Source organism: Poecilia reticulata, linkage group LG2 (assembly GCF_000633615.1).
Source record: "Poecilia reticulata strain Guanapo linkage group LG2, Guppy_female_1.0+MT, whole genome shotgun sequence".
NCBI classification, from domain to species: Eukaryota; Metazoa; Chordata; class Actinopteri; order Cyprinodontiformes; family Poeciliidae; genus Poecilia; species Poecilia reticulata.
The window spans coordinates 29,630,704-29,644,980 of record NC_024332.1 but is presented as its reverse complement, the minus strand read 5'-3'; the positions used below and the strand labels follow the sequence as shown (position 1 = coordinate 29,644,980).

General features: G+C 36.4%; 1 protein-coding gene across 2 annotated transcripts in view; it reads right to left on the bottom strand.

The window, feature by feature from the left end:
- The window catches only part of LOC103458997 (glypican-6-like), a 99,915-nt gene that overhangs the window by 44,987 nt on the left and 40,651 nt on the right, over positions 1–14,277 (bottom strand). For both annotated transcript variants that reach the window (XM_008400172.2, XM_008400179.2), the window contains exon 4: positions 8,997–9,162. In XM_008400172.2, the coding sequence (XP_008398394.1) occupies positions 8,997–9,162 (166 nt within the window). The remainder of the gene's footprint in view (positions 1–8,996; positions 9,163–14,277) is intronic.

Here is a 14,277-nt window from a genome sequence, read left to right as displayed (position 1 = left end):
ATTTATTTATTTATTTAATTTTGGCTGAAATGGCTCTCCATATGTAACAGGGTACTGTAAAGGGGTACTGTATATAAATTGCAAGTAAACTAGCACCACAGCTTGAAACTTTGTTTCAATATTTTATGCACTAAGCAAGTTTTAGGGTAAGTCAGCAAGGATTATGTCCTCCTGTGGGAAAAAATGGATTAGTAACTGGCTACTCAGCAGAGTGCTTTTAATTAGTAGTTCAGGCTGGATTTGTTCAAAACAATATAAAGTTAACAAAGTGAAAATCACAGTATGGCTTTAAAAATGTGTTTAGGTTTTTCCTGTTATCACGATGCGTGACGGACATGACATAGCATACATGTTTTATACCTGAAAAAATTTTGTTTCTGATAGATAATGAGATATATGCATCTCAAAATATCAATAAAACAATGTAAAATGACTACTAATTAAATAAAACCATCTGTTTTTGTAAGCATAATATGCCAAAAATGATTTTTACCCTTCCCAAAAATTGGTGGAAAAACCCTGAGTGGCGCTACAGCAAACAATCGCTTCTTACAGTTGTTGACCAGATTTGTGCATGTTTGTACTAATCTTTTGATGATTGTTTTCACCAATTAACTTCATTTTGAGTCTGGAAGGCCTCATTTCCATCACCTTAATGAAATTAATCGTTAGGGTTCATTTCTCTATATTCTCTGATAGAGAATATAGAGAATATATATTCTCTATCAGATTAAAGTTTGGATTCCTGCAAGGGTCAGTCCAAAATCTTAAAGTGACTTCTAGTCAGAAGAAACACGATGGTAAAACATTATTTTCAACGTTTACCTGGGGCATGAATAATTCTGGGATTAACTTTAGGATTTAGAGTTGGGAAGCTTTGTTGCATCCGATATTGAAGCGAAGCCACTGGTCCAGTCTTCATAGTCCTGGGATGTCGCATGTCATATTTTAGTTGATGGTACTTAATAACCCAAAAGGTTATTGCGCATTTTGATCATAACTTGTACAAACAGTTAAGCCCAAAGTTATTCACACACCTGACAGTTTTGCATTTAATTTCACCAGCATGTTTCTTCTGGAAGGAAGTGATTTTAACAAATTGGAGTGTCTGCCAGAATCTGACGGACAATCTTTGGAAGGAGCTTAAGATTTACGATGGTTATCTTAAGCTCCTCCTTCCAAGCTCCTTCCAAGCTGTGTTTGGAAGGAGGTCTTCCAAACACAAAGAGCAAGAGCTCTACCAGGAAAATTAATTATCAAAAATACCATGAAACATGAAACATTTCAAGAACTGACTTGAGTTTGTAAATTTACTCCATTTAATTGTGAAGTAATTAATATCTGTCAAGTGTGTTTAATTTAAATTCTTGAGTAATTTTGTTATTGACTGTAGCAGATTATCAAACCATCTCATCAACATTTCCTATCTAAAAAAAGGTCAAAGAGTTGATAGATCTGAACTCTATTGAACCCATGAACCCCCCTTGTCAACAATCTGCAGTGAGTAGACTGTAGATTGTTGATTATTAGAGTATTATTAGTGTTCTCACTACTGAGCGGAACAGTCAGTAGCTCTGCAGCTGAAAAAAGGGACTGAATAAAAGAAAGGATCATGATGATGGTTATTATGTGATTACAAACTTAGAAAAACGACCTTGTTTATTTGTGTTTATTCAAGAAGATGAGCAAAAATAACATAAAAAGCATTTTGGATTTAAAAATACTGGATTCAGGTGGTATTTATTCAGGTATCACAACTGGACTGTAACTCAAATAACCTCCTTGTTGTGCATAAGCTGAATTAAGGTAAAATTAGTACATATGTTTGTCGTAAGTGTAGTTTTTGAATAGTATTTTTTTAGAGAATTTACAATACAATTTTGGGGGTTAAACTGCTCTTTAAAATGTCCATTACGAAAAATGTTATTTCTAGCAAAAAAAAAAAAAAAAGTACAGTAAAAATATGAGCAACTCAATAAAACCAGAAATGAAAATTTGGTCTAAGGATGTTTTTGCCCTTTATGTAAAAGGGTCTTAACAAGAAACAGAGCCAAACATAAAACTGAAACACATAGAAATGAAAAGGTGGAACAGTGCACTTTTGTTTCCCCATAATCCAAAAGTAGAATATATTTTCAGGCATTTCTGATTTTATTTTATTTTTTTCACATTTATGAGGAAAACTCATGCTTTTATACCGCATATATCTTAGTTTGCCTCTGGCTATGCCAGCCTCTTTCAGCGCAACACTCTTATTACAGATGAGGTGAGTTAAAGCTTTGCTTTAATGTGGATTGGCATGTTTTTTTTGTTCAGGTTCTCTCATACTTTTGAATTTTTCTAACAAGTGGGTGTTATCTCCTGCAACATTAGAGGGGAATGCTCCTCTCAGAGAATAGATGAATTTTAATTTTCCAAACATCTCTGCTTCTCTGGTCAGTGGAGCTGATACACGGTGTTAACCTTAACATATGCAAAGAAAATAAAAACTAATATAGTGCACTGTACCTTGTATGACTATTCCTTTGAGTATTTCAAGCCTCATAAAATGGACTTTATGCCACAGGATGTGTATCAGCATGCAGCTCAGCCAAAAGGCATTTCTATATAGCTTTAATTTGTCTGTCCTTGAAAAAACAGGTAAGAATTGTCCTAACAATTTAACACTTAGAGCCAAGTCAAAGCCTTTTTTTGTGCTTAGATCTCAAGTTAATTGAAAATCATTCAGCCTGTAATGAGCATGAAATGCCAGAGCCGAGACATATAGAACTGACATTTCCTCTGCACCAGGGAACAATAATTCAATTGACAAGAGCGCTGATAAAGACAAAAAGAACAGTGCTCGGGATTAATGGCAGTCATGCAAAAGTTTCTAAATTAATTCTTTATTGCTTCTCGCTGGAATAAATGTAAACATTTCTGAAAACATCTGCTTTTGAACAAAACACTTGCAGCTATTGAAGGTTGCAACACAACCCAATGTTTGAGTTTGAATACTTAAAACTAATTCCTATATGAATCCTTTGATTCATAGGAAGTGTGAATCAATTTCAGGGAGCATAATGTTTATGTGAATGAGCTTCAATACATTAGAGGCAAAGCAGAAAATGCAAGCTGGTATTAATAACACAGTCCCTTTCCAGACACTTTATTGAATAAACCTTGCTGTACCTTGTTGGACCTTTTTTATAGTTTAGAACTATCTCAGTTATTCACTGAATAGATTTAACAAGGTGCCAGAAACATTCCTCTAGAGACTATGGTCTATATCAACATGATAGCATCACGTAGTCACTTTAGACATTTGGCACCTGTTCACAATTTTATTAGGCCCGAGCAGCGAAGCACTGCAAAGGCCTATTGTAATTGTACTGTTTATTTTGTTTATGTTTTAACCAGATGAGTTAAACATCCCATTCCACCAAGCTACAAAAAGTGTTCTGATAGGTTGAGATCTGGTGGCTGTGGAGGTCGCTGTAAGTACATTCACTGTCATGCTCAGGATACCAGTTTGAGATCATTTAAGCCTTGTGACATAGTGCAGCAGCCTGCTCAAAGTACCAATCCAAAGATTTATGCAATGTGGTTAACACAAGACGGGCATGGTCATCGACAATACTTAGGTTGGCATGCTCAGCTGGTACTAAAAGGACCAAAGTGTCCCAGAGAAGTACACACCACAAGTTTCTGGTTTGAGCACCAAGATGAAGTGTTTATACAAGTCAGGATACATGATTTCATGATTTTATGTCAAAATTAGACCATAACATCTTGATGCTATTAACACCCATATGACCAGGTCAACATTTTTCCTGTCTATTTTTACCCAGTTTTAGCGAGTTTGTGTGGAGAAATGCACTGAAACTGGTTGCCATGGTAACAATTTCCCTGTGGTATGTTAGTGAAGGAAGTTAGTGGAAACGCTTGAGCTTTTTCTAATTATTACTTAACACTAGCATTGAGCAAGTTGAGTGGATAACACTGTAGGCCAAGTACTGTGCAACACATGTTGGAGCTAATACCAGCACCTCCTGCTGGCTCGTCTGCAGATACTCAGAGGTAATTGGCTCAGGAAAGGGGGGAAAGAACAACTTTCCAGTCACCTTTCAGTGAAAAGTCAGAGAGGGCAAAAACTGTAGCCAAGGCACTCACATTTTTCAGATGCTTTATTTATTTATTTATGCTTTTTTTATTTATTTATGTTGTGGAGAACGTAAGAGTTTTTTTTTTTTTTTAAGGCATAATGAAACCTCCTATGTACCAATCAGAATTAGAATTTATCCAAATCTCTTTTGTGCTTGAACGTCCCATATGAGAACATTTTTTTTCCTCCACCGATTCATGTTCCTGGCTGTGGCAAGAACATGAATCAGCCTGCCTCTCGGGACCCCTGGATTTGTTTTTAAAGTAGGATCAATGAGTTGCTGCCAGATGTGTACCGTCTCCCATGTTGTGATATTACCTGATTTTCCTCTGCAAACAACATGACAGCAACAAAACTTCCAGAGCCATCAAAGAGGAGTGTAAGATGTTGAAAAAATGTTCAAAACTTCTAAGGCTGCTGAATTATTATATGAAAATGAAGTTGACTATGCTGAACTGTCAATATGAATATATTTAGGTGATTTCATGATTCCATCACCTTAATTTCCTTACCATTTTTCTAACACTGTCCCTTCAAACTGCAATGTAGGTGCAGAGTCCCCTCACTGTAGTTTGTAGTAGTAGCTCTGCCTACAATTTCAAAAATGACATGGCAGATAAAACATCTGATTATGCCCTATTAAGTCAGGTTCAGGTTTAAGTGTTTATTTTATGAAGGGTGAAGTAGTCTCATGTGAGATGTTGAAGATGCTCATCAAGGAACTACTGATGGTAGCTTTAAAAATAAAGCTACCATTTATTTTTTAAAGCTCCTTAATCCATTCTAAGGTCAGACAAGGTTTTCCTTTTTAACATTTAGACTCATGTTTGACTAAATACCCCTGTGTCTGTGTGTGTTACTGCACAGACATTGTGAATTAACCACACCTTCACTATTGTGGCCTGCTGTCTGTATACAGCCCACACACCGATTAATAGGAAGTAATTTGTCAGTTGAACACGTAGTTGATGCAGGTCGATATTTTTATTATTGCAAGATTGTCACAGATACAAAATCTTTCTAAAAAAGATGCAAAGTAAAAGTCATCATTTTATTTGCTGACCTTTTTTGATTTTTCTGTGTTTTCATTGGACTTTCATAAAGAATAAATAAAGTCCAGTGTCAAAACATTTTGGTTGAGCTATTAGCTCTGCTATGAGCTAATAAAGCTGTGAGTTGCGCTTGATGCTAATACATTGAAATCTAATAATATATCATTTCTGCTTTGAGGGTAAAACTGGCTTCAACTATTTGGTGCAACTGTGCAGCTGCTCACAATGCAAAATATAGAAAGGAAAAGTAAAACTGGTTGCTCTCAATTGTTGTGCAAACCAATTATTAAAAAAAGAAGAAAAAAAAAACTCCCTGGTCTTTTTGTAATTCAACCTTGGAGGAGAAGTCTAAATTCTTTCATAATTTGGCAATTTCTGCACAGATAAAACCTGATTAAAATTCTATTAAAACCTCAGTTTTTACTAAACACAAAGAGAAAAATACAGCCTAACCTGAAATGGCAGAACTCAAGGAGAATCAGCTCAGATTCTTTGCTGTTCTCCCACCTTTCAGAGTTAGTTCTGACTCACTGGTCCATACCGTCCCAAGGTATTAGACAGTATGGACCAGTGCTGACCTGAAACTTGTATCAAGACAGGCAGAAAAAAACTGAATCACACTCTGGGGACAACAACAAACAACTGCTCAGAGGTGTGTGAGCCCATCTATCAGGTAGCTGACTGTACCATCGCTCTCTGTTGCTAATGTTGCAATGAATCTGGCTGATGTGTTAATTTGCTAATGCACACTTAATGAGCTAAACATGACACTGACATACGGGGCTCCGTTGCTGAGCTTTTCTCCCACAGTAACCAAATATCACTTCAGCAGCGAGATGCAACCTGAGGATTCCTACCCCTTAGCATGCAATGCACAGAACTGTTCCAATATTTATGCTCCAATATTATTCCATCAAGCAGAAGCATGAAATGATTGGTGCTTAATTTATTCTGTAACATGAAAATGACCCCAAACAAGCAGCCAGGAATGAACTATTTCCAGTCACAAAGAGAACAATGAATTCTGCAACAGATGGTAGGTCCCGACAGAGCTCTGATCTCGGCATCAATGAGTCAGTGAGGGATTACATGAGCTGAGGGAAGCCAGCGAGACTCACTAAATCCATGGAAAACTGAAAAAGTTCTCAGAGCAGCACGGAAGAACAGGAATTAAGCACAAGCATAGCAAAGGGAAGCAACTAATTCCTAAAAAAATAATAATAATAATCACACCAGTTATTCATAGAAATATTCAATAATTTAGCATCTGGCATATGTACAGTAAAGATGTATCATTCAAACATTTATTGTTTCTTGTGTGTTAAAATGCTGGCAGTTTAGAAGGATTTTGATCAAAATCCCCTTTTCACCTGTAAATGGTGCTTTAAATAAGTATTTGTTGGATCAACAGAGATAAATTGATATAATTTACAGTAATCAGATCTCTTAAACCATTTTTGGAGCACAAATATCTGGTAAAGTTAGCAAGAAATTCCAGATTCTTAAATCACTCTTTTTTTTCTACTCACAAAATAGAACTATTATTAAATCTAAAGATGAAAATGTCCAAGCAGTCTTAGCATTCAAATATAGGAACAAGAAAAAAAAGTGCTTTGTGACCCCCCCCCCCGATAAATCATTGGAAAGTTGTATAAAATTACTGTCATTAATGCTAAAAGAATTGTATTTTTCAGGAGGAAATTCAATCGGCCACGGATTCTCAAGCTTGCCACTTCCCAATCACATTTTGCTTTGTAGAGCTCAACAGGCCAAGGACGTTTGACAGAATCATTTGATGTTCTATCAAATCGTCTTGAAATATATAAATATTACATGTATATTTGTATTCTCTGCACCCGAACTGACAAGTTTCTTCTGAACTTCTCTCCAGTTTACTTGACATTCCCCTGCAGAGCAGTTCTTTCCTATAATCAGTCACCATTTAGCACAGCAGGAGAGCAGAATCGCATGAATAAAATCTTTTCATGCAGAAAAGAGTTGAGAGAAGAATGACAGAAAAAAAACTGCACCTTTTTGACATCTCGCTCGAAGGCCAGGCGTGAATTTATGGCTGTGATGTTAAAGTAAAAAACCAGCACAACCCAATACCAGCTGCAATACTTGGAAGATAAACAACACAAAACAAATATGTTGTATTAGAATTACAAGTGTCAACTATAGCAATATCTAGTTGAGGAAACTGGTAACGAGCGACAAATTTGGTTACTGATATATACTGTCAGCAATGTGTCATTTTTTGACTAATAACAGCTTGAGATAACTGGTTGTAGTTTGCAAAAACTCTCTGACCCATGTCCAACCCCCGTCCATACTTCTTGTGCAAATTTCTCAGGCTTCTTCAGATTTGATGTCTTTCAAGCACAAAAGTTGACCTTCAGTATACTCCAGATTTTTAATGGGACTCAAGTCAGACCTCTGAGCCAGTCAGTCAGTAATGTTCATTACTTTGTTGCTGCTAACTGCTTTAGGTTTCTTTCAATATCTTCATACAATTTTTCATGATTCCTTCAATCTTCTCAAGATCCTCAAWTCCAGGCGCACTGACGTCAGCTAGCACCAACACTGTATCCTAAGGGTTATGAGTACAGTGATAGTTCCTTATAGGTAAGACTTAAAAGAGACAAACCTTTAGCCATTTTTACTACTTTTGAGAGCTGAAAAACAATATTTTAAATTAAAGGGTCCGTTACTTCATGAACTCCAGACAGGCTGTCTAAATAGATCCACACTGTTACAGATGTTACAGATCCTGTTCAATAAATTTCACAATTAGAGCTTTCGATGGAAATATGGTTACATTTTTTGAGGAGAAATTAAGATTTAGCTGTTTTCTACTTTATGAAAATCAACAAACATTGAATGCCATGTTCTCTTTACAATTTTTTAAGAGTAGCCAAGATAGACGACCGCTTTTTGGCAAGTTATACCAGTGGGAAGCATAAAAAATCTTTTACAAAAGAAAGATATTGATGAACCAAATACTTCAGTAAAATGTTTATTCATTTTAAATGGTCCAAGAGATTGCAGCAACAGTGATTTGCTAATTACCGTCTAATGCCTTGGGACAGTATAATTATTTTTCCATCCATCGTCTTCTTCTAATTGGAAATCTTTCACTGGGGTCCAGTTAGGAATCCTAACTAGGCCTCACCCTCAGCAATACTATTCAACTCATTGTGGGAGATCCAAGCGTCAGAAATAACCAACGATATTTCACAAAAGGTTTCTGAGAAAGTTTGGAATTTTTCCCCCTTCTGACTGAAAGTGTTCAAATTCTAAGCTTTTTTCTTTAATTTTTTTTTTTTATTGTCAGATAATTCCACTGAGATACAATAATCTGTTTCAAGACACTTTGGCGTTGTTGCAGTAAACATATTAAAACAATATTATGTTTCTTCGCTTCAGCGCTACTGAAATAAATAGTGGTTGCTTTCTTTCTCATTGAATTTATGTCATTTCGATTAAACATTAGTCGTCAAAGTGCATCAAAAAAGAAAACCCATTTGCAATTAACCAAAGCCAGCATTGAGCACAGAAGCAACAGTAGTAGCTGTCAAAGTGAAAATTGAATCCAGGAAGTGTCTCATCCTTGAAAGCTCCTGTTATACATCACATGCTCTGTGGTTCATCTCTGCGTCAACTGCATCCATTTATTAAATACAACCACAGTACARAGCGGCGCTCCCACAGGGCCGCATATTAACACATGTAAGTGGCTCAAATGGAAAGAACAGAACCGCAGGTACAAATGTTAATGACCGAGACAACGCTTGACCTACCGATGTACTGGTTCCACTCTGGATCCAGATCAGCTTGATTTGCCAGGCAGCCCTTCATCACGTTAAGGCAGTAATTCTTGCAGGGTTTTACTCCCGGCAAACCACGACAAAAGGGACAGTACAGCATTTTTGTCAGGCCTCGTATACAAGCTGGAGTGCTGTTTACCTGCAAGGACACAGAGTACAGACAGAAGCTGTCATTAAAGTCTGCATATGCTCTGGGAGACTGATTATAATCGTAAAGAGCAAATTTTCTCAGATTCTAGTGCCAAAAACCATCTGACAAAAAATAAATCCCAATTTGTCCTTCAGTTGTTCCCAATAGTGGATGTGTAATTTTGAAGTGCCATTTTTTTAAGCTTTGMGGATAATGGCGTAGGAGAATGCAAGAAGAGCAAGATTTGTTGTAAATAGGAAACAACTTTTTTTAATGAGAATATGTAAAAATGCGAGTGTGGCCGCTCGTTGACACCACAGCCTTGTGTGTCGGATTAATTCAAAGTGATAGTTTCRGGGGAGAGGGCTGTCGTCGTGACAAATTTAATTGAAGCCAAATTTAAAGGAATTGAGTGAGTTGGGCGACACATCTCAGTTGGTGACGTCCTCACTACCTATATTTTGTCACATTAACTTATTCAATGATGCCTGAGTTCAGTGTTGCATATATTTTCGGTTTGCTCTTGTTCTTTCTTTTACACTACTTAAAAAAAAAAAAAAAGTCTTGGAGCTATTCCTCTGAATGTAGTTGGAAAAAACTAGTTCTGAAGTCCTTTCAATCACAATGTGTGGTTTTTAAATATACCAGTGTATCACAATTCATACAGATGTTATTTTTGTATCATTAGATTACAGACCATTTAAAGTAAAACCTGTGCACCCAGTTCTGATATTTGTTGTATCATAAATCAAAGGGGGCAAATATCAACCATAATGAAGGCCGATATGTTTTGGGGAAAAAAAGCCATTTATTATTACTTTATCTAAACATAGCTTTTTAATCATGTTTCAAATCCCACTGTTCTTCTTTTGCAATCCTGTCACCTCGTTTCTTATTCAGTGGATTTTCTTTGATTGAAACAACACCTGAAACTACCTCCCATTCTATCATATCTCGTTTTAGCAATAGCTGGTGATAAAATGYAGGCAGAGTGGGAAGGTGCTAGGTCCTTCTGTAAAATAAAAGCAGCAAATCCATAATAAAGTTTCCTCATTAAATGCTATTAAATTTGCAGCGAGAGCGCTGCATGGACTTTAGAATTAATACAACTCCAAAGATGACAGTTTCTKTGAGTTTGCTTTTGAACAAACCTATTGAAATCCATGTCTTCAGACAAAATCATTAACATGGACAAAGTTCCCACATTTCACACTTTCTAAATAATTGCACCTTCTACTCCTATGCAACTTGTATATGTTTTTTTCCTCGCCTCTCTGTAGCAACAGATTTTTTTTTTTGTTTCTCAGAATATAAGGTACTTTTGCTTGAAGTTTATCAAATCCTTTCTCTGGCTGACTGATAACCATAGCAACAATATATGAATTTATTAATATGTTCATGTCTTTTGAAAGGCCTAGAAGAAAGCAAGCACTTATAACACAGTGAATGAGTGGTGCTTCCAATTAGCTGATTCTAATCAAGCTACTTAATCAGGTTGTTTTCTGGAAAAAGAAAACCTCTCTTAGCTTCAAAACAAAAATGWTTAAGAATTTTCTAGATTGGTAACATTTTTGACTGTTTTAGTGTAAAATATAGAAATAAGCCAATTTGATTTATCTGCTGATTTTGGGCAGCTTTAGAGAGAACATTGTTAAATGGCTATGTCTAATTGTGGAGATCTAGTTGCATTAAAAGAGAAATGTTCAGGGAATTCAAGCTAAGCTTTTTTACACCACTAAGCTGCATGTAAAATTACTGTTTTTGCAAACTGTATATCAATATAAAAATCTCTGAAAGGGCAAATATTATATCAGCTGAAGTTATACAGAAGTTTTAATTAGAAAGCCTTGTGTTTTAATGTTAAGATGCAGAGGGCCAGATGCTTGCAGTGCTGTCGAGATGGCGTACAGTGGGCTTGCAGCTATTTTCTTTATTCTATGAAGCGACAACCAGCTTTTTATTCTGCATTTCTCAGTGTGAAAACTTGCTTCTCAAGATTACAAGCCGCTGTGCTCCTACTTTTCCGTTRCTCCTTTAAAAATTTAAARAGTGGAGCTACGAGCCTTTTATGTTTTTYGAGGAAGAGACGCATAAACAAGTAATGACGTTAATTTGGCTTTTGTTGTCTTCTACAGAAATGTWCTAGTTTCAGTTTGTTTTGGTCAAATTCCTGTGCCACATAAATACTTTGATAATGATRAAGMGGCTTTTTCCKAGGMTTATGCTTTTTATGTTAAGGCTGTATGACTCTGCCTTCCCGATAAGCGTGGGAAGATGAAACATGAAAACATTTGCTACAAAAGAATGTATAATCATTAATAGGTTAAATGGCCCTGCTCCAATAAAGCTTGTGAGGAGCTAACAAATCATCCGTAGAAGCTGAAATTAAATGTTTATCTACCCCCTTTTAAACCTAGTTATAATAAATGAGAAGATTAAACAACTAAATAAATATAAAATGAAATATATTTTCAAAGTTAGACACAGCTGTTATTTTTTTAATGGACCTTGTAGWAAAGAAACTAAAGGTCTTATAATATGGTGAGGTTTATGCTTTGAGCTATGCAAGAATTAATAAKAAGAAGAGGTATTATGGCCCTTAGAAATAAAGATAGACTCTAGTTTAATCGGTATAGATTCTTTTCTCCGCGATGCATAGAGAGGCAGCCCRATGTGTCTCCATGCAGAGAGACAGAGACATTTTCAAAATGCAATCCAGCTCTTTGCATTTTGAAACTGCAGACCATTGTTTAAAACAAACAACTATTGTTTTATTTAGTATAAAAATGCAATTACTATATCTATGTTTAGTTTAAAATGTCCCATCCAGCAAGTGGAAAGATGTTTTAAATATTAATAAAAATTGGCAAAAACCAGTTTTTGCAGACCAGAACTTGAAACAGTTTGGAGCTCAAACATTTTACCCTCAACTTAGATTAGTTTTCTCTAATCTTGAACTGAAACAGTTAATGCAGACCGACCTAAATAATAATCAGATAAACTTTTTTTAAATTTTTCTTTTATATATGCTGTTGGTTTTCATAATTGCCTTTAGAATTCAATATTCTTGTTTTTTTTATTCATAAATTTTTCAGAAATTCAATCGGATTTTAAAGGTGTAGGATTAAATTATGTTCAAAATATAAAGTAGCACCTGTAAAATCAATATCTCCAGTGGTCTATAAACAACAAGAAAAAAAATTGTTCCAATTAAAAGAGGGTTTTATTTATTATCATATATAGGATTTCACATGATAAACCACTCAAACTAAAAGTATCATTCAGCCGTAAAGTGGATAGAAACAAAGCAAAAATCAGTGTGGAGTGCATYTGTATTCTGCCTTCTGTACTCCAATTCTGCTGGGCGACTTACTTACCACATAGAGTCCATCTGTGATTAGTTTAATCTGACTATAAATTCTTTTGAGGTCTCAGAGGTTTGCTAGGGAACTTCAGAGAACAAACATTCACAAACGGAAACTGTTTCCCTTTCAAAAATAGAAAGAATATAGCATAAATGCATCCCTATCAAAACTATCACCATAGCTGATAGGTACCTTTCTTGCACGGCCTATCAAATAAGACAATATGGTGRTAAAATATGGTGGAGGCATCATCATGAAGTGGGCATGCTTTTCGTCAGTGGGCACAGGACAAAGGTCAGGATTGATGGTARGATAAATACAAGGGAATGCTGAAAGAAAACCTTTTAGAGGCTGAAAAAGACTTGAAAGTGAGACAGAGGTTCACCTTCCAGCAGAGCAACGACCCAAAACATAGAGACAAAGCAACGAGAGAATGGTTTAGATCTAAGCGTTTTCATGTTTGCAAATGTCCTAGTTAGAATCCAGACCTAAGTAAACTGAGAATCTGTGGCAAGCCTTGAAAGTTTAGGTTCACAAACTCAAATAGTCAAAGATATACTTCACAAGACATGAACTTGATGGCCCTACCAAATATTGGCATATTGGGATATAAAAGCAAACACAAGTCTCACTTATCAGATTTTTGAAAGTAAAACATAAGTCAGAACCATACTTTCAGGTGGTCTAAAACACAAAATCTACAAACATACGGTATAACTTGTGGCTGTGAYGAGACCAAATGGGAAAAGTGTAAATGGGAATGCATATTTTTGCAAAGCACTTTGTTGGAGCTGTAGCTGCAGTTATATTTTTCTCACTTCTGTAGCAAAAAAGAAATATAAGTTCAACATCACCCTCTCTAATTCGGTGAACTGTAAATCTCTGCAGCAATAAGCATGGCTGTCCGGTCTTGGTGGCACCGTGAAACGGTCGCCTCCAGCAGGGTGTCTCTTTTCATTATGCTTTCCCTCAATCTGTCATGATGAATTTATACGTCACGAATCAAAGGGGCTGCAGTCCCAGACACCTGACCTGCATCCCAGGGTCCYGCTRAAATGTCAAGAGGTGAAGTCAGGACATGCTGGCTCGGAAGAAGCGCGGGGTGTAACCCAGTAAACACGTGCCAACAACACATCCTCTGTGACTGCTCCTAAATGAGCCTCGCCACTGTTTCTGTAGAGGGGAGGTGAAGCTGAAGTGAAGGAAATATCTTTTAGGTTCACAGAGTTCACTGTGGTGAGGACAGCCTGAAATGAATTGTGGATTATGTGGAGAAGAGCAGGGTATCTGCTTCCTCTTCGTCCGTACGTCTCCGATAATTGAGGGTTACAACATTTCCACTGGCCTCTGCTTCAACTGTACAAAGGCTCGATTAATATTTATCATATGGCTGATAATTGAATTAAAATGATCGTTGGGGGCGGGGGGTTAAGTGGGGTAAACAGAACGGCTTGCRGCGTATTGAATCTTCGYTTCTTTCAAACCTTAARATGCCTTTCAGAAMCAGCTTTGTTGTTGCTGAATGTGGCTTCATCTAAGGCTTAGCCTCTTGCTTTTTCTTTTATCTAACTTTTGTAGGTAATCAGAGCTGCTCCAATCCCAAGGCTGCGCCACCAAACTATATTGCATCAAACTGRAAATGACTCCAACACTATGATTAATGGCTTGTGTATGCCGTGTGAACAAATATTAGGCGAGAGAGCAATAAACCTTGATAGCAGAAATGCTTTTCTCTTCACTTTCATTGTCGGGACAACTC